Here is a 22,535-nt window from a genome sequence, read left to right on the forward strand (position 1 = left end):
GAAAGGTCGCTGTCTCAGTGGGACAGGCAGCTGGAATTTGCGGCTTGATAGCATCGTGACCCTGTCCTGTGGGTAGGGCCGCTGGTCTCTTGCCTCCTGTCTTACCTGTTGGGTGAGGTTTCTGGTTCGCCTCTGCCCACTGGGAGCCACAGGGCTGAAGCTGTACCAAGCTTGGCTTTTTCTTCCTTTTTGGCCTTTTCCTGTTTCTCTGCACTCTTCAGATGCCCTGTCACCCCTGGATCTTGACACTCTTACTTTTTTTTTTTTTTAACCTCTCTTTTCTTTTCTTTTGGTTTTTCAAGATAGGGTTTCTCTGTGTAGCCTTGGCTGTCCTGGACCCCTTTTGTAGACAAGGCTGGCCTCGAATTCACAGCAATCCACCTGCTTCTGCCTCGAATGCTGGGATTAAAGGCATGCACCACCACACCAGGCTGAGTTTTTTTTTCTTATCTTGATATTTCTTCTTCACATGATCAGCTTCTAGCCTGCACTATTGCCACAGCTCTTCAAGTTATTTTTCTGTTGGATGTTTTGATTGATTTATGGTTGGAAAACAGTCTGTGCTGTTGTCCTGGAGATAAGGCAAGATTGTGAGCTCTGTGTCTTGTTCTGTGGCCACTTTCTCATGAGTGTGTCATTCTTGCTTGGAAATGGCTTGTGCACTGCTTGAGGATTATAAAGTTGCATTTGCACACATGTGTGTGGCAATATAGTTTGGTCTTATTATTATTCATCTCTTCTCCATCTTTTCTCTCTTCTTTATTCCTTTACCATTTTCGACTGTTAGTGTCTTAGGACAGAAGTGTTTCTCTATACTGATCAGTTTTTCTAGCTTACTCATTCTGCAGTTTCCCCAGATTTAACAGTGCCTTTTTAGCTAGGTGTCTGTGGCTGATCATACTGACCATTTTATCAGAATGCATCTCCGAGAGGACTCCTTTCTGATGTTACCCAGTGCCTTCAGCTTTCTTTAGTGTTTATATCTGTCCCTTTACCTCAGCCCCCCCCCCCTCTCTCTCTCTCTGTGTGTGTGTGTGTGTGTGTGTGTGTGTGTGTGTGTCTGATAACTTACATTTAAAAAGTATGAAAGTCCATGTCTTTTTTTTTGTCCATGTCTTTTTATTGGTGCATTTAAAAAACCTTTTAGTGTGTATTTGATTTTTGTTCAGTTGGTATTTTGGGTGTCTGTTTCTTTATACTTTCTTTTAGTTAAATGTTTTGCTTTTTTTCATATTTCTAACTATTGGAACTGTCTTTGCTTGTTAGCCATGCATTATGCCTTTTAATTAATTTTTTCTTTTCTTTTTTTGTTGTTGGTTGGTTGGTTTTTGTTGTTGTTGTTGTTGTTGTTTTGTTTGTTTGTTTGGTTGGTTGGTTGTTTTTTTTTTTTTTGAGGCAGGGTCTTACTATGTAGCCCTAGCTGTCCAGGAATTCACTGTTTAGACCAGAGTGATCTCAAACTCCAAGATCCACCTGCTCCTGCCTCCGGAGTGCTGGGATTAAAGATGTGCACCACAGTACCTGGCACTTTGATTCATTTTTAAAAATGTTGTGTGCATAGGTGTTTTGCCTGTTGTATGTCTGTATACCACATGGCATGCGGTGCTCATGGGGGCAGAAGAGGGCATCAGCATTACAGATTGTTGTGAGCTGCCGTGTGCGCGCGAGGGCTTGACTGCAGGTCCTCTGGGAGAGCAGCTATCACTGCTCTTAACTGCTAGTCATCTCTCCAGCCCCTTATCTTTTAAGAAGCGGGAGTGGGAAGCAAGCACACAGCTGTGCCGCAGTGTGCACCGGAGGTCAGAGGTCAACTTTTTCCCGAGTCTTTTCTCCTTCCAGCTTGCTTTGCGGCATAGCCTTCTTTACTGTTTCTGCCACTGTGCCGTGTATTCCAGGCTGGGTGGCCTGTGCGTTCTGGCAGATTCTTCTCTCTCTGCTTCCCATCTGTGCTAGGTTTGCCTTACAGATGTATGCCTCTGCCGTCAGCTTTTTATGTGGGATCTGGGCTTTGAACTCGAGTCTTCAGGGTTTTGTGGCAAGTGCTTTTATAGGGTAAGCCATCTCCTAAGTCTCCATTTTATCTGTTTCCTACTGGTGATTGTTCCTTTCTCAGTGCCTTTGTCTTTCCAATTCACTCAGTGCCATTCTGTTTGCCCCTTCCTGTTCTGTTTGCCATGGTGATAATAATGCCCAATTCTTTTTTTTTTTTTTTAAGATTTATTTATTTATTATTATGTATACAATTCTCTGCCTGCATGTACCCCTGCATGCCAGAAGAGGGCAACAGATCTCACTATAGATGGGTGTGAGCCACCATGTGGTTGCTGGGAATTGAACTCAGGACGTTTGGAAGAGCAGTCAGTGCTCTTACCCTCTGAGCCATCTCTCCAACCCCAATATGCCCAATTCTTTACTTTAGAATTACCCTGAATATTATGTACGATGTGTACGTTAGCTTCCACATGTCGCACAGCACTGTCTTGCCTTTGCCTCTTTTCTGATCGCAGTGTTTCCACCCGGGGAGTTTTGAATGAAGGCATTCATGTGGTGAAAACTTGAGAATGTGGGCAGCGGGGAACAGTTTTCTTCTTTCTCGTTCTAGAACACTAGCTCCCCTGCATGTAGAAACCTAGCTTCAGAGGGGTTTCCCTTAACACTCGTGGAGTGTTGGTTCGTCGTCGCCTCCCTTGTCTAGTGTTTCCAGGGAGAACCTGCTCGTAGCTGGCTCCTCGCGCCTTAGGAGATGCGTTCCCACTGGAGCGTCTGATAGCATTGTCTTCTTTTTAATTTTTTGTTTTTAAGTTTTGCTTTGGCGTTGATAAACTTTATGACTACTGGGTGTAGGTGTGCTTTTTTTTTTTTTTTTAACTGCATGTTTGGGACACCAGGTGGTTGATGATTTTTCTGTGCCCTTTAATCCCTTTTTAATAATGCATGCTTCTCAGCTGTTTCCCAAAAGATGCCCCTCAGCTCTTCCTCTCCTGCAGGGGCCTCTGATGAACAAGTCCTAGCCCCTGGCCTCTGGCCCTGTCATGTTGCCGCAGCTGTTGGCCTCACCTTGCTCTTACTTGCATTTTGTTGTTGTTTCTTTAACTTCATCTTTCAGATTGCTGACTTCTTTTGAATCATATTATTTTTACTATTTAACCTGCCGGGTAAAGCACAGAAAACAGGTTAAGAGGAACACTTTGGGCATCTCTGAAGCCTTTGCCTACAGAATAGGGACGTCCATGCCAATTTATGGGCTTGCTTTTGAGGGCCTGGGACCTAACCCATGTGATGCACTTGGAGCAATTCTGTTTATAGTAAGCAAGGGCTGCTTTTGTCTTCATGTGTTTGTTTTTCATGCTAGCACTTCCTGCTGGACCTTATAACTCAGTGTTCTTGCTCATGTTACTAGTTTTTAAAAAAATCCGCTGCCCATTTTAATGCTACTTTTTTTGGGGGGGGGGGCGGACATCCATTGTGTTCAGTGGGCAGCCTTAGTTTCTTGTCTGTTGCCTCTGCTTTCTCTGTCACAAGCAGTCCTGCCTGCTGCCTTTGAGTGGTGCCAGTCGCCAGATGTCAAGTTATTGTTTTCTTTGAATACATATTTTCTGGGGGTGGGGTCAGCTTCATCCTCTGCCAATGCTTATAGATTAGTGAAAGGGTTGATGTATAGCTCAGTGGTTAGAGCAGTGTGCTGTTCCTAAGCCCCCGTACATGCACATGCACACGACTTTGATAGATGGGAAGAGTAAAGAGAAAGCCTGGGTTCTGTTAGGATTTAGGGAAGACAGGCAGGGAAGGCTCTGATGGGCTGCCCTCTGGGCTTTCCTACCGCACTGGACACTGCCTCACGGACCCTCTGCATCTCGCACCTGGCCCTCTGTTTCTAGACTTCCTGTTCCTGAGTCGTGATGCCTCACTGTGCGTGTGGGTACGAGGAGGAGCTGAGAATGCTGCTAGATGGTCAGTGAGCAGCATCCTCCTGCACCAACACCATCTAGTTCCCGCCCCCACCACGTGCGTGCATACCACCTGCTGCTCAACCTTGGTTTCTGCAGCTGCAGTGGCCCATGAAACCAGCTCCCCTGAAGGAACTGACGGTAGAGGAAGCTGCACAGTGCCCCCTACCAAAGCCCTCCCTGAGCTCTCCTGTGGCCATAGACTTTACTGCTCTCTGCACACATCTGCCTGCACGCTTTCTTCTTGGCAATGCCGTATCTGTTTCTTGAGCCCATATTTTTTTCCCTCTCAATTTTATAGACTCTGGGTTAGGAGAGAAACCTAACTGTACTTGTCAGTTCTCCCTTTTCTTGTGGCCATATGTGTATGAGTATAAATACATAGGTATATATGTGTATATACACATACATATACATACATACATATATACATACATACACACAGACATACATGTGTGTACATATGGCTTTGCTACTGAAATATACATATATTGGACTTTTTTGCATATGCATGTATGGCACTCAAGTATGTATGTATGTGTGTTTACATGTGTGTGAGGGTACACATGCTCATGTGTGTGTAGGCCCCAGGTTACTGTCACATGTCTTCCTTGAGCCTTCTCCACTTTATGTACCTAAGCATGGTCTCACACTGGACTGGGAGCTCAGCCGTTCAGCTAGTCTGGCTACTCAGGTTGCTCTGGGAATCCCCTGCCTCTTCCTCCCCTGTGCTGGGATAATAGGCAGGCCGCATGCCAGCCTGGCTTTTATTATTATACTGTTTATTCATCCATTCCCATCTGGCTTTTATGATTTCATTCATTCATTCATTCACTGAAACAGAGAGCTCTCTGTGTGTTGGGGCAGTTGCAAATGCCACTGTATATACTGCAGAGGTTAGTGGGCAGTTTTGGTGAGCTGTCCTGCCCCCCCACCCCTCCCCACCCTGTGTGCACCCTGGGGACCCTCACCCACTAAGCCATCTCTCTGGCCCCACACCAGCTTTTCTGCAGGTTCTGAGGGGATCTACACACTCCAGTCCTCACACTGATGTGACAAACACTTTACCTGCTGAGAAAGCCATTCACCAACTATCAGAATGCTTTTCAAACTAAAAGTTGCCATAGCTGCATAGCTTTGCTTATCTTTGTTTGTGCTGGAGGATTAAGTAAGTGAAATAAACTTTCAGAATAAGAAAATTCTGTTTGAAAGTCAGCCTTCATTCTCCCTTTTTGGACCAGCAGTCTATCTAATAAGGCTTCCTGGAGTGTGGGGTACTGGCATTATGTCAGTGTATTATCACTTTGCTAGGAAATCAATATCTCCTTGCCATTGGTTGGCTGGTAGGTTCTTTTTTTGTTTTCTTCTTCTTCTTCTTCTTTTTTTGTACTTTTTAATGAGACTTATTATATTAACTGTTAGTTCATTCGAAGCCAGTGGTTGGACAGATGTTAGCTGAAGACTGTGTGTGGACGCGTACCATCGTAGTTGAGAGCTGTGCTAGAAAGCACACAGCACGTTCACGATATAAAGCGAATTGTGTTTGTCAGAAGAGAGGTGACAAGGTGAGCGGCTTGCAGGAGGAATGCCGTCGGACTTTGTCTTTTTTGCACTTAATGCTTTTTTTCTGGTTTGTTTCTGTCTATGCTAAAGATGCACAGTAACCAAAAGGGATTACTGCCAGAGCCAAATCCTGTACAGATTATGAAAAGTTTAAACAATCCTGCCATGCTACAAGTTCTTCTGCAGCCCCAGCTGTGTGGACGAGCGTTGAAACCAGGTAAGCGGCCACAGTCTTCTTGAGCAGACTGTCGACTCGAGGTTGCTTGCGCTGCATTGTATGCGAGATGTAAAAAATTCACTGTGTTATCAAATGCGCTTAAGCTTGTCTGACTCTCTTCTAAGAACTATTAATGATCATTAGTCATCTGAAATGGTGCTGTGTCTTGGCTTTTTTTGTGGGTACAATCTACTTGATTTATACTTCCGATTTCTATCCCATTCGTAAATGTTAAATATTAAACCTTCAGTTAAGCTCTTTGTTGCTGACAACTTCTAAACCTGCTAATGATGGCACACCACTCTGCTGCGGCCTGGATGAGCCAAGAGCATGGACCCTTTCTCTGTAATCATTTTAGTGGACTTATCTTGGTGAATATGCAAATTTGTTTCATTTGTGTTCATCTTTCTCTATTGTAAAGAACAAAGTAGTTTTCCTTTGGACCATCAGACAGAAGCACCGTCTTCTAATTATCTAGATCTTTATATGATCACTGTCCATTTACTATCAAGCTATCTGCTATTCTTTTTCTGGTATTTCCTCCTGAAACAAACAACTTCACATACACAAGATTTCTGTGTTAGAATTATGAAGAAATGATGCTTGTACTCAGTACTATAGTTTATTCCTGTTCAGTGCCAGCTGGCCCGATGCCGACTCCCATGGTAAGCCACAGGGACGCAGAAATTAAGGGCACAGTCCTCTTTGTGGCTGCCCCACTTCAGACCTGGGCTATAAGTTAAGGATTCCCTTGGCTACCTTTATTTCTGACCAACTAGCTATGCAAATTGGGAGTTGCCGGGACCCTTCACTTTGGTACTCTTCTAGAATGTCTTATAGAATTCAGGAAAGCATTGTATTTATGGTTATAATTTTACAAACAAAAGACTCTTAGTGTGAGGATTCCTGTGTGCAGTCAGGCCATGACACTCTCCAACATGTCATTGGTGTGGGAATTTTTGTTTGTTTGTTTGAGACAGGGTTTCTCTGTATACCCTTGGCTGTCCTGGACTCTCTTTGTAGACCAGGCTGGCCTCAAACTCACAGCAATCTGCCTGCCTCTGCCTCCCAAGTGCTGGGATTAAAGGCATGTGCTACCATGCCTGGTGAAATTTTTTAAAAATATTATTACTGACAATTTTAGATGTGTATGAAATATCCTGTTTACTCTTTGCTTCCTTTAATCTCCTCCCCATCCTTATCACCCAACCCAGCCCTCCCAGTCCCTTTCCCAAACTTGTGACTTTTGATCTTGTTTTATGTCCCATTTAATTGGGCCACCTGTGAGACCATTGGCTCAAGATTATCCATCAGAGCGTGGTTGGGTAACCAGTAAATACACAGCTGAAGCCAGTGAGTGACTCTCCTTCTTCCCGAACGGATCAATAGCAAACAGTTCAGCCGTGAGGGGTAGGGAGGGCCTCCTGAGCCTGTCTCTGTCCATACCTGACTCTGGGTGGACCCATTCCTTCCTTTTCTCCCCTCCCCGCGCTGCCCTGACACAGGGTTTCTCTGTGTAGCCCTGGCTATCCTGGAACTCACTCTGTAGACCAGGTTGGCCTTGAACTCACAGAGATCCTCTTGTCTCTGCCTCCCAAGTGCTGGGATTACAGGTGTGCCACCGCTGCCCAGTTGGTGGGCCCATTCATGTGCAAACCAGTGCAGACAGACATGCAGCTGCTGTGAGACTGTGATTGTAACGGCTGTGTGTTTCCCAGGAGATGACATCACAGTTGTCTTCTGGCTCTTACATCCTTCTCCATTTTCCTCAGGTTCCCTGAGCCTTGGGGGGGGGGGGGCGGGAATGGTATAATTGTCTTATTTAGGCCTGAGCATTGATCTGTCACTTATCCTCTACCCTTTGTGGGCCCTGAGTCTCTGCAGTGCATTCATCATTGTGCACGTGAAGGAGAGGCTGCCCTAATGAAGGCCGAGAGCAGCACGTTTCTCTGGACACAAACCTAAGTATTTAGAGGATCGCTTGATACATTGCTGAAAACTGCTCAATTCCCATTCTAAGGCTCATCATCTCCGTGGCTGTGGGGTTTGGCCAGGTTTACAGTGTCAGCTGTGGATTCCCTCCCGTGGATCAGTCTCACATCCAGTCAGAGAACTGTTGGTTACCCTGTAACAGGAAGGCAGCTGCTGCCCAAGTGGACTCACCTTGCAGGGCTGTGAAAATTAGCAGCAGGGGCGACACTTCAGCTCAGATCTATCTCGGCTTTCTTCTTACGTCATGCATCCAGGCTGTGTAGCATGTGTAGTTTGCTTTTATTGTTGGGATAAACATCATGACAAAGGCACTGGGGGAGGAACGGGCTTACAGGTCCCACTCACAGTTGATCACTGAGGGAAGACAGTTCAGGGACTGAGGCAGGGACCACAGAGGAGAGTGCTTACTGGTTCGCTCCTCACTGCCTTCTCTGTTTGCTTGTTCATAGAACCTAGGACCACCTGCCCAGGAGTGGCATCATCCATACTGGGATGGGGCCTCCCATATCAATTATTGATTAAGAAAATTCACCACAGGTGCGCCCAGAGGCTAGCCTTGTGGGAGCATCTCTCAGTTGAGATTATTTCCTTTGTCCAGATGATTCTAGTTTGTGTCTAGATGACAAGACAAAAAACCAAACTAACCAACCAACCAACCAAACAAACAAACAAACACAAAAAACCCACCCAGACAACAAATCCAACTAGCACAAGGAGATACCTCACCCTTGGCATTGAGGGTTTTAATAACCCTCAGCTTCTGGGAGCAGTGTTTTCCAGCCGTGCAGGGTCTTTTTAGGAGTTGGAACTTTGATGGAAGTTTTGCTAAGTAGGAAACAGTCCTCTCTTAATGCATTACATCTAGATTTTCTGGATTGTCCTAAAACATGATGTTCACAGACGTGACAGCCCACCACTGTTGGTTGCTATTGATCAGCACAATGCAGTAGCCCTTAGATCCTGCTGTCCCAGTATTATTGCCGTCTTTTTTATCTGATATTGTATGTTTCTACTCCGCTTTTCTGTTTGGATTGGTTCGTGGTTATGCAGGAATATGGTTTTGTTCTTGGTTTTTAGACTTTATTATTTGTATAGGGGATGGGTCTGTATACATGAATGCAGAGAACCCTGGAGCTGGAGTTACAGGCAGCTGTGAGCCTCCTGACATGGATACTAGCAACCAAACTCTAGTCCTCTGCAAAAGCAGTATGTGTCCTTCATCACTGAGTCATCTCTTCTGTCCCAGGAATGTGTGTTTTTAATGATGTTTAATGTTACTGTCTCTATTTTAAGAGGTTTTAATGCTTACATGGATGCTGAAATTACTTTATGCTTTTTTTGTTTGTTTTTGGGTTTTTTTGTTTTTTGTTTTTTTGGTTTTTTTGGTTGGTGAGAGGAGAAGAGTAACTTCCCACCTCTGTGAGCACAGGCCAAGCTGCAGAGTGCATGCAAATTGTACTTTTGTATTCTCTTGGACAGTGAGTAGGTGCTGGGTTCCAGATTGAGGTAAAATTGCAATGAAGATTTGTCTTTATTTACACCTACACTTTCATTACCTTGAGTTAAACAACTGGTTGCAGATTTGTCTCATAAAGTAGACAGACACTTAAGTTGTAGACTCAGGTTCGCTCAGCACCATGAATTGCATGTTGTATCTGATATTTTCTAGTTTGAGTCTTTCTGCAGTGTGGCCAGGTATGCTGGTAACTTGGTGCGTTGCTGTTCTTTTGTTTTGAGGTAGGAACTCACTGCCTGGCTGGGAATACAGGCGTGCCTCAAGGTTTGCTCTATTGCACGTACATCCTGAGAGGCTATCACTAGGACCTCTCCTGAAGGTTACTTTGTGATATATTACAATAATGGGTATCATTTTTCCATAACAATAATTAGATGAAATTAATGATGTATTTTCTATCCAATTTCATGGTTCTTTTTTTTTTTCTCTGTATATTATCTATTCTGGAAAATATCTCTTCTGAAATGTACATGGTATTTGGATACAGAATTAAGAGTGTAGTTACTACCCTTTATTCCTCTTATCTAGTAGTTTCTTTGGAGAGAGGCTCTCACTGTTTTACTCATGACTGGCCTGGAACTTTCTGGGTAGACAAGGCTAGCCTCAAACTTACAGATATCTGTCTGGCTCTGCCTCCTGAGTGCTAGAATTGCAGACACGTACTACTATGCTCTGTTATGTGTACTTAGGTCGCATCTTTTTAGTTTTTATGATATAAGAATTTCTGCACATGTATATTATCTTTTCTAAAGGATTTTCCATAAGGCTTTTAAGGATGAGGGTTGCATCTTTCCCCTCATCCTGCCTTCTGACAATAATCCCCCAAACACCTGACAAAAAGAAGGCATTGAAGGATGGAAGGAATGCCTCCTTGGGCCTCAGACACTCACATGGTCCATGTACATATGTGCAGGCAAAACACACACACACACACACACACACACACACACACACACACACACACACATACGCACGCGCACACACACACACACACACACACACACACACATGAGATGAAAGGCACTGAGCAGCAACCAAGGCTTTGGTCAGCACTGTGCTACCAGGGGCTGAGTACTGGCCAGGCAAGCCTGTGTTTGGTGCTGAGACATAAAGACAAAGTTCTGCTCTTGTACAGTAAATTCCAAGACTGAACTGCAAGGAAAGGAGCCTGCCACTCTTAGCCAGCAAGCGATGAAGCTTCTGTGCAGGTTAAGTTTTGGAAGAGATGCTTTGGAACATGTTGTCTTTTTTATGTCCTTTTGACTTTGACTCGGATCTTTTCTGCAGTTCTCGGATTCGCACCCAGCTTGTCTCATCTGCTGAGTCCGTCCCTCCCCTCCGCGCTGTTGCACTTCAGTAAAACACAACAGGTTTGTACCCAGCACTGAAGATTTGGAATGAACATTTCTGTCTTCCCTGCCCACCCCGCAAGAGGGTTCTTATGTAGCTCAGGATGACCTTGAACTCCTAATTCTCCTGTCTCCATCTCCCAAGGACTGGGATTACAAGTGTGCCAGACCTAGTCAAGAAGTTAACTGAGCATTTTGCTTTTTAAAAATATACACATCCCCTAGATGGGGAGGCCTGGTGGCACTCAGAGGAAGGACAGCAGGCTACCAAGAAGAGACTTGATACCCTATGAGCATATACAAGGGGAGGAGGTCCCCCTCAGTCACAGTCATAGGGGAGAGGAGTAAGGGGAAAATGGGAGGGAGGGAGGAATGGGAGGATAGAAGGGATGGGAAAACAATTGAGATGTAATATGAATGAATGAATGAATGAATAAATAAATAAATAAATAAATAAATAAAAACAAAAAAATATATATTGCCTGCCCACCACCCTTTGTAGTCTAGGGTTATCCTAGAGTTTATTGATGCTGCCAAGTGCTTTACTTCTCACCTATATCTCCAGCTTCCTTTACTTTAACTTTTGATTTTGATAAAGAGTCTTCCTGTAGTGGTCAAGGCTGGCCTCGAACTCATACTGTAGGCAGGTAGACCTTGAGCTTGCCATCCTCCTGCCTCACCCTCCTGAGTAGCTGGAATTTATAAGCCTGTGCAACTAGACCTGAGAGAGAGCACCCTTAAAGAATAGTCTATAAAATCACAAGACGAGTGTGTGTAATCCAGTGCTAATGAAAACATTTACCAGCCCCTGCTTGTAGAACCTTAAGAACAGAATACTTAAGGTTTGTTTTTGCTAGATAATGAATAGGGTGTATGTGTGTGTGTGTGTGTGTGTGTGTGTGTGTGTGTGTCTGTCTGTCTGTCTGTCTGTGCATGTATATCTGTGTTGGGGGCGAGCAGAGATGGGCAGAATGTGCGCCATGGATGTGCATTTAGAGGTCAGAGGTCAGCCTTGGGTGTGAGTCTGCTGCGTCCAGCAGGCTAGCAGGCTCTCAGGGTTCTAGTGAGTCTCCCGTCTCCACCTTCCATCTTCACGTAGGACTGCTGGGATGACAGGCTAGGGGCTTTTGGTGGGTTTGTGGGATTTGAACTCTGGTTCTCATGCTTGCATAGCAGGTACTTGACCCACTCAGCCATTTGCCAGTCTTAAAGGACTAGTTTCAAACAACTTTATATGCAGTCTCAACGCAAGACAAATGTATAGAAAGAAATGAGCAATAGCTATTAATCCTCACATTTTAATCCATGTTATAAAATAGTTCACATGCTTGTGAGAGTGAAGAATATTTTTCTTGTATTTTCAGTTAAGTGTTTTAAGTGTGCACTTAGACATGAGTATCTGACATATTGGAAATAAACATTACTTGTTAATTTCAGAATATAAAGACACAGACCTATGTACAAATAAGCTATGTTATTACTCAGATAGAATGGAAGAAATGAGTGTGTGGCTCTAAATACAGCTGTTTTGTTCTTTTGAGTCAGGGTCTTCCTAAGTAGCTCTGGTAGGCCTCCAACTCAGGAGCTCCTGCCTCTGCCTCCCGGGCACTAGGATTAAAGGTGTGTGCAGCTGTTCCCACTTATCAGCCCAGCTTTCCAGAGGGAAAGAGGGAAGAAAAAGAACCCTGCCCACATCGACAGTAGTTACCTTTCTATTGCTGTGATAGAATACCCCGAGAAAAGGACGCTTTGGAGGAGAAGAGGTTTATTTTGGAGTATGGTTTCAAAGGCACAGTAGTGCCTACGACATCAGTCACAAGGCATGGTGGCAGCAGCAGGAAGCTGACTGCTCACACTTCAGGTCCAGGAAGCAGAGAGAACAGGAAAGAAGTGAGGCTACAAACTCCTAACCCTCATCTCTACGGACTCACTTTCCTCCAGCAGCCTGCCTCTTCCTAAAGGCTCCAAACTATGCCACCAACTGGGGAGCGTTTCTTAGTCAAAACCCCACATCATGTTTTTCTTTCCATCTTTGCTGCCTTGTTCAGGGCCTTGACTCATTCACTCACTCCATTGTTTTATTGAGTAAGTACATGTGCTAGATGCTGCTAATCTTTCCAGCTACAGCACTAAACAAAACATTCTCACAGTCTCTGTTGTTTTTCAAAGAGTATGAAAAGTCGGATGTGATGGCTCATCCCTATAATCCCAACACTGGGAAGGCCAAGGCTGGAGGATGACTGCATTTAGGACCAGGCAGGTCTACATAGTAAATTCTAAGCCAGCCTGGGCTACAGAGTGAGATTCGGTCTCAAAAGAGCAGTAAAAAAAAAAAAACAGTTGGGAGAACAGACATTAATTGCAATCAAGTATGAACAGTGACAGGAAAGGGGGATTCAGGCCACTGAAAACAGCGCCTTTGATTAGGGCAGAGGATGTTGTCCTGTGGCCGCAGCCTTTGGGGGAGTGTTGAACGACCCTTTCACAGGCATCTCATATCAGATATGTACATTAAGACTCAATAAAAGTAGCAAAATTAAAGCTATGAAGTAGCAACAAATGTAATTTTATGGTTGGGGGGGGGCATCACCACAACATGAGGAACAGTCTTAAAGGGTCGCAGCATCAGGAAGGTTGAGAATCACTGTGCTAGGAGAAAGACCAGAAATGTAGTGTTTGCTTTTAAGGCCTGCAAGTCCCTCTGTCTCCAGAGCTCATGGTGTCTCACTGTCCCAGAAGTGTCTTCCTTGAGCAGGAATGTCCTCCCTGAGTACCACCCAACTAACCCAGACTTTCCCTAAAGAGTCTTGAGATCTCAGCATGCACATTAGGCTCCCAGGAAAGCCTCCCTTGCACCTTCGCGGAGAACTAAAGTTGCCCAGCGTTTGTTCCTGTGTGTGCTGGTAGATCCCTCACAGTGCTGTCATTTGCAGTGTCGATTGTTTTTATACTGAAAGTCGTCTTTCTGGGGACATGATGCGCAGCGGCGAATCATACTCTATTTCTCACTAGGTAGCACACTATCCTATTCATAAAAGGTGTGCGGTAAATGTTGCCACTCGATTAAATCAATAAATAAATTCATATTTCACCATTATTAAAGCTAGGAGAGAGGTGAGGGGAGGAAAGGAGGACAAAGGAGGCAATGTGGAATCGGTCTCATGTTACCTGTGAGTGAAAGCTGATTATATTTTTATTAAGAAGTGGACTTTTTGTTTCTGTTTGTTGTTGTTTTCAAGGCATGGTCTCTCTGTGTAGCCTTGGCTGTCCAGGAACTCACTTTGTAGGACCAGTCTGGCCTTGAACTCAGAGATCCACCTGCCTCTGCCTCCCGAGTGCTGGAATTAAAGGCATGCACTGACTACCTGGCTAAGAAGTGGCTTTTGTTTTTCAGACTAACTTGAGAATTGGACTTTAAGATGAGTTGATTATACAACAAACAGTTCTTCAGAACGTGACTGACTTGATGTCTCCTTAATTCCACAGAGCTCGGCTGTGGCTAATGCCTCGCCCTTGCTCCTTCAGAATCTTTCTCACGTACCCTTGGGACAGCACCAGCTGATGAAGTTGGACTCTACCCACACTAACAATGTAAGTCTTTCATCTCTCTTCTATGCTCAGCCTGCTGATGAGATGGTGAAACTCACGTCTGTAGCTGTCGTCACTGGGCTATTTTTCCACCATGGGAAACCGGCTTCCTCCTTCTTCCCCTTCTTTTGTAGAGGCCTGGCTTGCTGGGAGAACCTCCTGCCATGGTGCTGCAGCCTGCCCTGGCGATCGGGCCACCACTCCCACTGAAAACAGACCTAGGACACCATGGAGAAGTACACAAAAGTAAATAACCTACTTACCAAGAAGTCCTTGTGCTGTCAGCTTTCAGACTTGAGGACGGTTTACCTATATTCCTCTTTTATTTATAGGATGATTAAATTCGAATCTTGGTCATTTAAAATTTCAAGAGCCCTGTTGCCTCGTCTGGTTTTGATATTGATGTTATTAATGGCTTTGCTTCCGTGCCAAGATGAGACGGCCCCTGCTGGATGGTCTTCAATATTTCATGCAGGTTCACAGCAGTGCCAGGAGAAGACATAGCTCTGTGTGATGCTGACATTGGCTAACAGCACTTTCCTCGTGTCCCCAGCTTTTATAAAAGGAATAGCATTTGTAAATTTAAGTCCTGTTGACGAGTCATTTTTAAATTATATCTTCAAAATACTACTTGGAAGAAAACTGACATATATGCTCTGGGCACATGATAGGCAGAATATTTTTATTTTAGAAAAATAGAATACCAGGGTTTTATATTTTATTGTAATTTAGAAAAAATAGTATACCAGGATTTTTTAAAATTGTAAATTAGAAAAGCACTTTCAGTTTGAAGCTTGATTGAAGGGCCAGATGTGAGCATATAGACTGAGAACAGCACCGCTGTTTTGTAAACCCAAGTAACACATTTTGTCTCTTACATATAAAATTGGCTAACCGAGTGGCCAAATAAGTAAGTTGATTCTGACTGTTGAAGTTGACCAGGCAATGGTAAATTGCCAAAAACTTTCTTGGTATGATGGGACCCTATCATTCTAAAATCTTTGACTTTCCACAACTAAAAAGCTACAAAAGTGCTTATAGCTCATATTAATCTTAGATAATAAGCACTTGCTGTCTTCGTGTGCTATTTTAAGAAGGCCGACAATTTACTGTCTAAATAAACATATTGGAAATGGTAGAGGAGCCAGAGGTAGCACTTGACCTGTTTAGTGAATTTGTAAAATGGAAATTTGATTACATCATCAAAACAAACTGTCAGTTCCTTTCTGGCATCTTGCTCAGGCTGACCCTGTGCTTCTGAGTCCAAGTGCTCTTCTTCTTTAGCCTCAGAATAGTTCGAGGTGCATGTCACCATGCCTGAATGACACGCTTGTTTGTGTGTGTGTTTGTGGGGCAGGGCACACGTGTGCTGCGGTGTGAAGGAGGGATGTAGGAAACAACCTGGGGAGGTGGTTCTCCCCCACCCTGTTTCAGACCTCGGGCTTTAAACTCAGGCTGCGGCCAAGCAAGGTCTGTGCTCAGCTTTCCCACCAGCCCAACTTACAGACTCTTAAAATAGAAATGACAACTAATTTTCCGAGGGAAAAAAAAGTTATTCTTCTCAGGAATTTTCTTCCTATAAATAAAAATATATAACTTGTTGATTTAGTGTTTACTCCTAAGTGTTGACTTCAAGGACAACAGTGGCACACAAGTGTTAACATACCAGATCTTTCCACTTAAAAATAGTGTCATTTCTATTATTTCTGGGTTTCTGTGCTTAAATCCTCAAACCACTGTCAAGGTCAGGTTGCCAGTGTAAAGATACTGAACTCAAGTTGAAGAGATGGGTGTAGCCAGTGCTCAATAGCTGGGGAGGCTCTCGAACCAGGCTTACTGTCGAATCCAAACTAACCTTAGGAAAGCTGAAGAATTCTTTAGACATGAGACTCAACTACTTTTTTTTTTTTTTTTTAAGTTTTTTGAGATAAGGTTTCTCTGTGTAGCCCTCATGGCTGTCCTGGAATCACTCTGTAGACCAGGCTGGCCTTGAACTCACAGAGCTCCACCTGCCTCTGCCTCCCTGAGTGCTGGGATTAAAGGTGTGCACCATCACCGCCCGACTTCAATTACTCTTTTCAAATATGGAAGTAACCAAATTGCAATGATTGGACATTTTTAAGTACTGGTATAATTTAAATATCAGAAAGAGACATAAGTTTCTAAACCAATAATTAAAACATATCATTAAGATGTAATATGTGTTACATAGAAATTAGTGAAAATTTAAAAAGTATTATTGCTGCCAGTTTTTGCTTTTTTTTTTTTAATTTGTAAGCTCTGGCCTCACCGCCTGGACTTCCCAGACCCCTAATAGGCACAGGAGAGCCAACTGTGCCTTGTGTAACCAGGGTTCTTTTGCTTCTGTGGTTTACTACAGCAACTAATCTGATCCCAGCTCCAGCGACCCTGGCAGCCGGGCTGGGCATGCTGCCGTTCTTTGCACAGCAGCTCCCTGCTGGACAAGCCGCGCCGGTCCGTGGGACCACTCAGGAGAAGCAGTCCACCTCAGCGAACATCAGTGAAGCTGGTTTCTCAGGGTCTCAGCACTATCTGCAAACCCTCCCAGGCCTTCCTGCGGGAGGCCCGCTGACAGGCCACCAGAAGACACAGCAAAGCCAGCCCAAAGGCCCAGAGGTAGGCTCAGGGGTAAGCAAGCACACAGAGGAGTGGCTATTCCCGCAGCTGCCTTTCCTTTTAGTCCCTGAATTGTGGCGTTGTTCTAGCTCTGGTTCCAGCTGCTAGAGTTTGGTGACTGTCCCCACTGTGGTCTCAGCACCTTCTCATCTGTGGTCCCAGTTGAGACATTTCTTGACCTACCGTGAATTGGTTAAAGATTGGATTTCTTACTCATTTGAATGCTAATCAAGTCCCTGGAGCACAAAGTATTCAGCAAACGTAAACGGGATGACGGATACATTGCCATGTGATAGAGACGGCAAGCAACCCTGCACGTCCCTGAGGCACACAGAGCCGTCTCAGATAGGTTCCGCCATCCACACACAGCACTATTGGTCAGGAAAGCATCAGGAACATATAAGGGGCTGTGGCTCTCAAATACAGAAACGAACACTCAGGATTATATTTTCTTTTCTTTCTTTCTTTCTTTCTTTCTTTCTTTCTTTCTTTCTTTTTTGGTGTTGTTTGTTCGTTTTTCAAGACAGGGTCTCTCTGTGTAGCCTTGGCTATCCTGGACTCACTTTGTAGACCAGGCTGGCCTCAAACTCATAGCAATCCGCCTGCCTCTGCCTCCCTGAGTGCTGGGGTTAAAGGTATGCACCACTATGCCCTGCGGGATTACACCTTCTTTATTGTGCTTATTTAAAAAGAGCCAGTTTGAAAAGAAAACTAAGTTCCTAGCTTTATCCTGCTTATATTAACCAGCCTGTGGTTTACAAGTCTGTGAGAAGAGAACAAAGAGTAAGAAATCTTTCAGGAGGACAAGGGCCACAATGCAGGCTCAGGCCTCCATCTCGTCTCTGTTTGGTGTGTTAGAGGCTGTGCCCCCAAGGCATATGAGCACACAGTGTCCTGTGGAACACAGTCAATCTCAGAGTCAGCTCATGAACTCTTTTCTTGGTATTACTGTCAGGACTAGAGAGGAATCAGCTTCATTTGTGTCACTTGATTTTAGCCACATGATGGGAAATTTAAAAAAATTTTATGGTGCATTGGTGTTTTTTGCCTGCTTGTATGTGTGTGGGTGTCAGATCTTGGAGTTATAGACAGTTGTGAGCTGCCATGTTGGTGCTGGGAATTAAACCCCGGTCCTCTGGAAGAGCAGTCAGTGCTCTTAACTGCTGAGCCATTTCTCCAGCCCAGGAAATTTAAATCTTATAGTAAGTGTTAGTACCGTATCTTTAGAAATATGGAATTAGCTTTTTTTCTTGCAAAGATGAATTCTCTAAGATCAAGTGAGAAGACACAAGGTGCCTCAGGTTCCACTTCGTTCGTAGAATTCTGTGACTAGGGCATTATTTATCTTTCACTGGGGTTGTTGAGACAGGGTCCCTCTATCTAGTCTGGGTTGTCCTGGAGCTGGCTGTGTAGAGCAAGCTGGCCTCGAACTCAGAGATCTGCCTGCCTCTGCCTCATGTGTGCCGGGATTAAAGACATGCACAGCTGCGCCCAGCTAGGGCCCACAAATGATCACACTGTACAAGATATATTGAAATATAAGTCTTTGCACATTTTTAATTTTAGTAAATATTTTAAATAAGAATGCATTAATTGTATGAAATGAAAGATTCTGTTGTGACTCTTTCGTGTGTGCATATGAAATACTCTGATAACCCACATTCTTTTCTTCCGCTGATTAACCACCTCATCTTTTGTTTTTGGTGACTAGGCTGCCTCTAAGAGTCAGACTTCACTCTTGGGAGAACCACCAAAAGAAATTCGGCTCAGTAAAAATCCATATTTGAATTTGGCAAGCGTGTTACCCAGTGTATGCCTATGTAAGTGAGGACTGCGCGTCAGCACGGAGAGTTCCCGAAGACTTCTGTAACGACCTCTGCTTTCATCTTAACTTAGTAGAAGCTCATGGTGCCTATGGACAAGGCTAAGCCCTAAATTGTGACCCAATTCTTTAATAATAAGTCCATTATTTGAAAAAAATATGAAAATTAAAACAGTTAAAAATCTATACAACTGTATTTTTATTGAGAGCAAAATAATTTTATTCAGTTAAGTCACAGTTGAATATAACGAAGGCAATGGCTTGCTTGGTTGTCATTTATAGGGCAGGTAGAGTCACTATTCTACGCTAGAGATGGAAGCCTGGAAATGACGTAGACGATGCATCCAGACACCCTAGCTACACGCCTACCAGTCAGCAGAAATGGACTCCCGCTTGGCCTTCAGGGATTATGAGCCAACTCTCACTCAATCACAGTCCTAAAAAAAAAAAAAGACAGCAATGAGAAACTGAGGCACACATTACTGGTGCCCGGTAGGGGGGAGGGTGGATATGCAGAATGGAGCACTCTGACCTAAAAGATAATCTCTCAGCTGGGCGGTTGTGGCACACGCCTTTAGTCCCAGCGCTCGGGAGGCAGAGGCAGGCGGACCGCTGTGAGTTCGAGGCCAGCCTGGTCTACAAAGTGAGTCCAGGACAGTCTAGGCTACACAGAGAAACCTTGTCTTGAAAAAAAAAAAGGAAGAAAAAAAAATCACTCATTTATGATGTAGCCTCTAAAACCGTTTTAAAACGAAAAAGTAAAAATGCATGTCTCGTGACTGCAGTTGTTATTGAAGCTCTGATCTTATCAGAATGTGTTTGTGCAAATGTGTATCATAAACCTGGAGGGATTGTCAACGGCAAGGAAGGAGATTAAAGATGACTGTCATTTTTTTGATATTCATTTTTGGCATTTTACAAAGCATGCCTTTAAGCATTAATCTACAATTACGTTTAGGGACAAGGTATGTGTTGTTCTTGTATATCCAAAGCATTGCTGACCTCACCTAAAAACTGACAGTGACACCTGTTGCCTTAGCAAAGGTGCTTAATTAACACTTTATAATGCCTTGAGGTAGAACAGTGGTTCTCAACCTGTGGGTCGTGACCTGATCAGGCATCATATATCAGATATATACATTATGATTCAGAGAAGTAGCGATGGAGTAATGTTCTGGTTGGGGATCAACACAATGTGAGGAACTGAATTAAAGGGTCACAGCGTCAGGAAGGGTGAGAGCCACTGATGTCTATGGGGGTTGAGTATACAGCTCGGTGGTGGAGTGCTTGACTGTCATTCTTGAGGCCCTGGTTTCAATGCTCAGTACAGAAGAAGAATATTTTTTATGTGTGTGTGTGTATACACACATATCAGAGGTTTCCATTATTTTACCTATGGCAAGCTTCCATTTTCAGTTGTTGTAATGACTGAAACGGTATATAATTCCTCCTGGAAGAAATAAATACAAATATTTCTTGGCACTGTATTTGAAACAAAGCTGAGTCCGTGTGTTTTGTGCTGCTTGTGATTTAACGAATCACTGACTGTGGCCTTGCTTTTGCCTTTAGCAGCTGCAGGGAAAGGTGAACCACAGAAGACTGGAATTGCAAGCAACATTCTGGATGTAATCACTCAGGGAAGTGAGTCCCAGCATGCACTGGAGAAGTGCATCACTTATTCTCCACCTTTCGAGGATTATGTCCAGGTGAGTGATGCACAGGTCGTGACGGTACAGGGAGACATTGGCTGAGCTCCACGCTGAGACCATACTGCGTGCTACATCATGACTGCATTAGCTTAGGAGGACGTAGAGGGTGGTAGCTCTTCATCATCATTTGAAAGTTGAGAATAAGTTCAAGAGATGATTTAATATTATTTTACACCAAATATCTACTTTTTACAGTTTTACTAGTGGTCATCAAAATACAGCCCATAGATGAAACTACAGCCTTCCTCCTGTTTTTTGCTTAGAAATAGCACATCTGTTCATTTACATATTTTCTATAATGCTGCCATACCCGATCATTTACATATTTTCTATAATGCTGCCATACCCAGTGAAACAGACCTCCATGGCTTACAAGGTTACATTTTTTTACTACCTGACTCTCTCCTTAAAATTCTGCTGCCCTCTGTTTTAGATGAGTGTAAACCTTAGACACCCAAGAGAACACATTTTTTTTTTTATCATTGCTCACATTCCCAGGCATTCCTGTACTAACTCTAGTAGGGTGTTTGACTTTAGTGGATGATCTCACTATATAGCACAGACTGGCCTTACGCTCCCCATGCCTTGGCCACCGGAAAGCTGGACTCGTGTGTGCGTACCACCTTGCCCAGCTGTATACAAAGTGATAGCATGAGAGAGGAGCCACCCCTCAACATCTACAGGAGGTTTGTTCAGGGCCCCCGTGGATGCTCGCATCTTACCTGTACCGTGCCCTGTGTGCAAATCTCCTCCATTCTTTGAACCTCTTTAAATGAGTTCTAATTGCTGATGCAATGGAAGCCTTACGTAAATACACTGTGTTGCTCAGGGGTTGATAACAAAGAGCCTGTGTGCGTTTGGTACGGGTGCAGAGTTTTTCAAGTATTTCCAGCACGCAGTTGGCTAAATGTATGGAGCATGGGGTATTAGTCTAAGTTATGTTCACAAGTTCCGTCAACACGGTTAGGTAGTGTGGCCTGCTTAGTTTAAAGAATGGGGCTCAGCAATGGCACTCGGAGGAAGGATAGTTGCCTACCAAGAAGAGACTTGATACCCTAGCGCCATATTCAGGGGGAGGAGGTCCCCCTAGGTCACAGTCATAGGGAAGGGGGATTGGGGTGAAAGTGGGAGGGAGGGAGGAATGGGAGGATGCATGGGATGGGATAGAAAATGAGATGTAATATGAATTATTTTATCTTTCAATAAAAATGTGTTTAAAAAAAAAAAGAATGGGGCTCAGACTGAGTGGTAGGAGGAAGACATTTTCCTGCTTCCTAAGGGTCCAGCTTTGTTAGTGTGCTCAGAAATGGCATGGATAATTCACCATTCACGGATTATATTTATATGTAAGGGACACAAGTTAAACTATTAGAGATAAATAGAATCATTTAAGAATAATATAGTTGTAAAGATTAATATAGTTGTGAACAACCAAGATGTTCAACTAAGACTGAGTAAGGAAATTATGTCATGTTTACCAGTAAATACAACTTGGATACTTAACGTGATATAATGTGTAACCAGAGGATAAAATCTTCATAATCCATTGTGAAAATAATATTTACAAAATGTAGTCTTATAAAGCTCCACTTTTTCTCTCTTCATGGAGAACAAAGCTTACTTTTCAAAGCTGGAGCAGCGTAGTAGGTTTTTAAGAATTTAGTGAAATGTGAAATTTAAGCCTCAAACGTCCTGTTTGTGCTGAGCTTTTCATTTCAAGTTTGACTTTTGAAGTTGGTCTCATCTGACTGAGCAGTCCTGGTTCTTAGGTTGGGGTGGCTAAGCGGATACTTGGGGACCTGCACAGAGATGACCACTCGCCCGTGGAGAGGAAGTGGGTCCTAGCATCTCCGTAATTTCCACACTTGTCACTTCCTTTGCACCCGTCCTGGTTTGCTTTTCTGTTACTGTTACAAACACGGTGAACAAGAACAAGTTGGGGAAGGAAGGGTCTCTTTGCCTCCTACTTCCAGATCAAATCCATCCACCAGGGAAGTCAGGGCAGATCCCTCTGGCTTGCTCAGCTAGGGATATGTGTGTGTGTGTGTGTGTGTGTGTGTGTGTTTCTGGAAGCCCCAGTAATGGGCCAAGCACAGCTGGACATAATGTTAATGAAAGAGTATAAAATATTTGAAGAATTAACAATCAAAACTTGCTTCAAAAAGACTTACAGGTAGAATAGGCACAGAGTCCCC

The 22,535-nt window shown here is 43.9% G+C and overlaps 1 protein-coding gene across 6 annotated transcripts in view; it reads left to right on the top strand.

The window, feature by feature from the left end:
* Positions 1-22,535, top strand: part of RAVER2 (ribonucleoprotein, PTB binding 2) — an 84,289-nt gene that overhangs the window by 52,231 nt on the left and 9,523 nt on the right. For 2 of the 6 annotated variants that reach the window (XM_084784429.1, XM_084784434.1), the window contains 7 exons: positions 5,601-5,727; positions 10,523-10,605; positions 14,071-14,175; positions 14,307-14,418; positions 16,553-16,821; positions 18,521-18,629; positions 20,201-20,337. In XM_084784429.1, coding sequence (XP_084640555.1) covers positions 5,601-5,727; positions 10,523-10,605; positions 14,071-14,175; positions 14,307-14,418; positions 16,553-16,821; positions 18,521-18,629; positions 20,201-20,337 — 942 coding nt within the window. The remainder of the gene's footprint in view (positions 1-5,600; positions 5,728-10,522; positions 10,606-14,070; positions 14,176-14,306; positions 14,419-16,552; positions 16,822-18,520; positions 18,630-20,200; positions 20,338-22,535) is intronic. The other 4 variants (XM_084784430.1, XM_084784431.1, XM_084784432.1 and 1 more) reach the window with 4 other exon arrangements.

This window comes from Acomys minous (genome assembly GCF_964271855.1).
Source record: "Acomys minous genome assembly, chromosome: 6".
NCBI lineage: Eukaryota > Metazoa > Chordata > Mammalia > Rodentia > Muridae > Acomys > Acomys minous.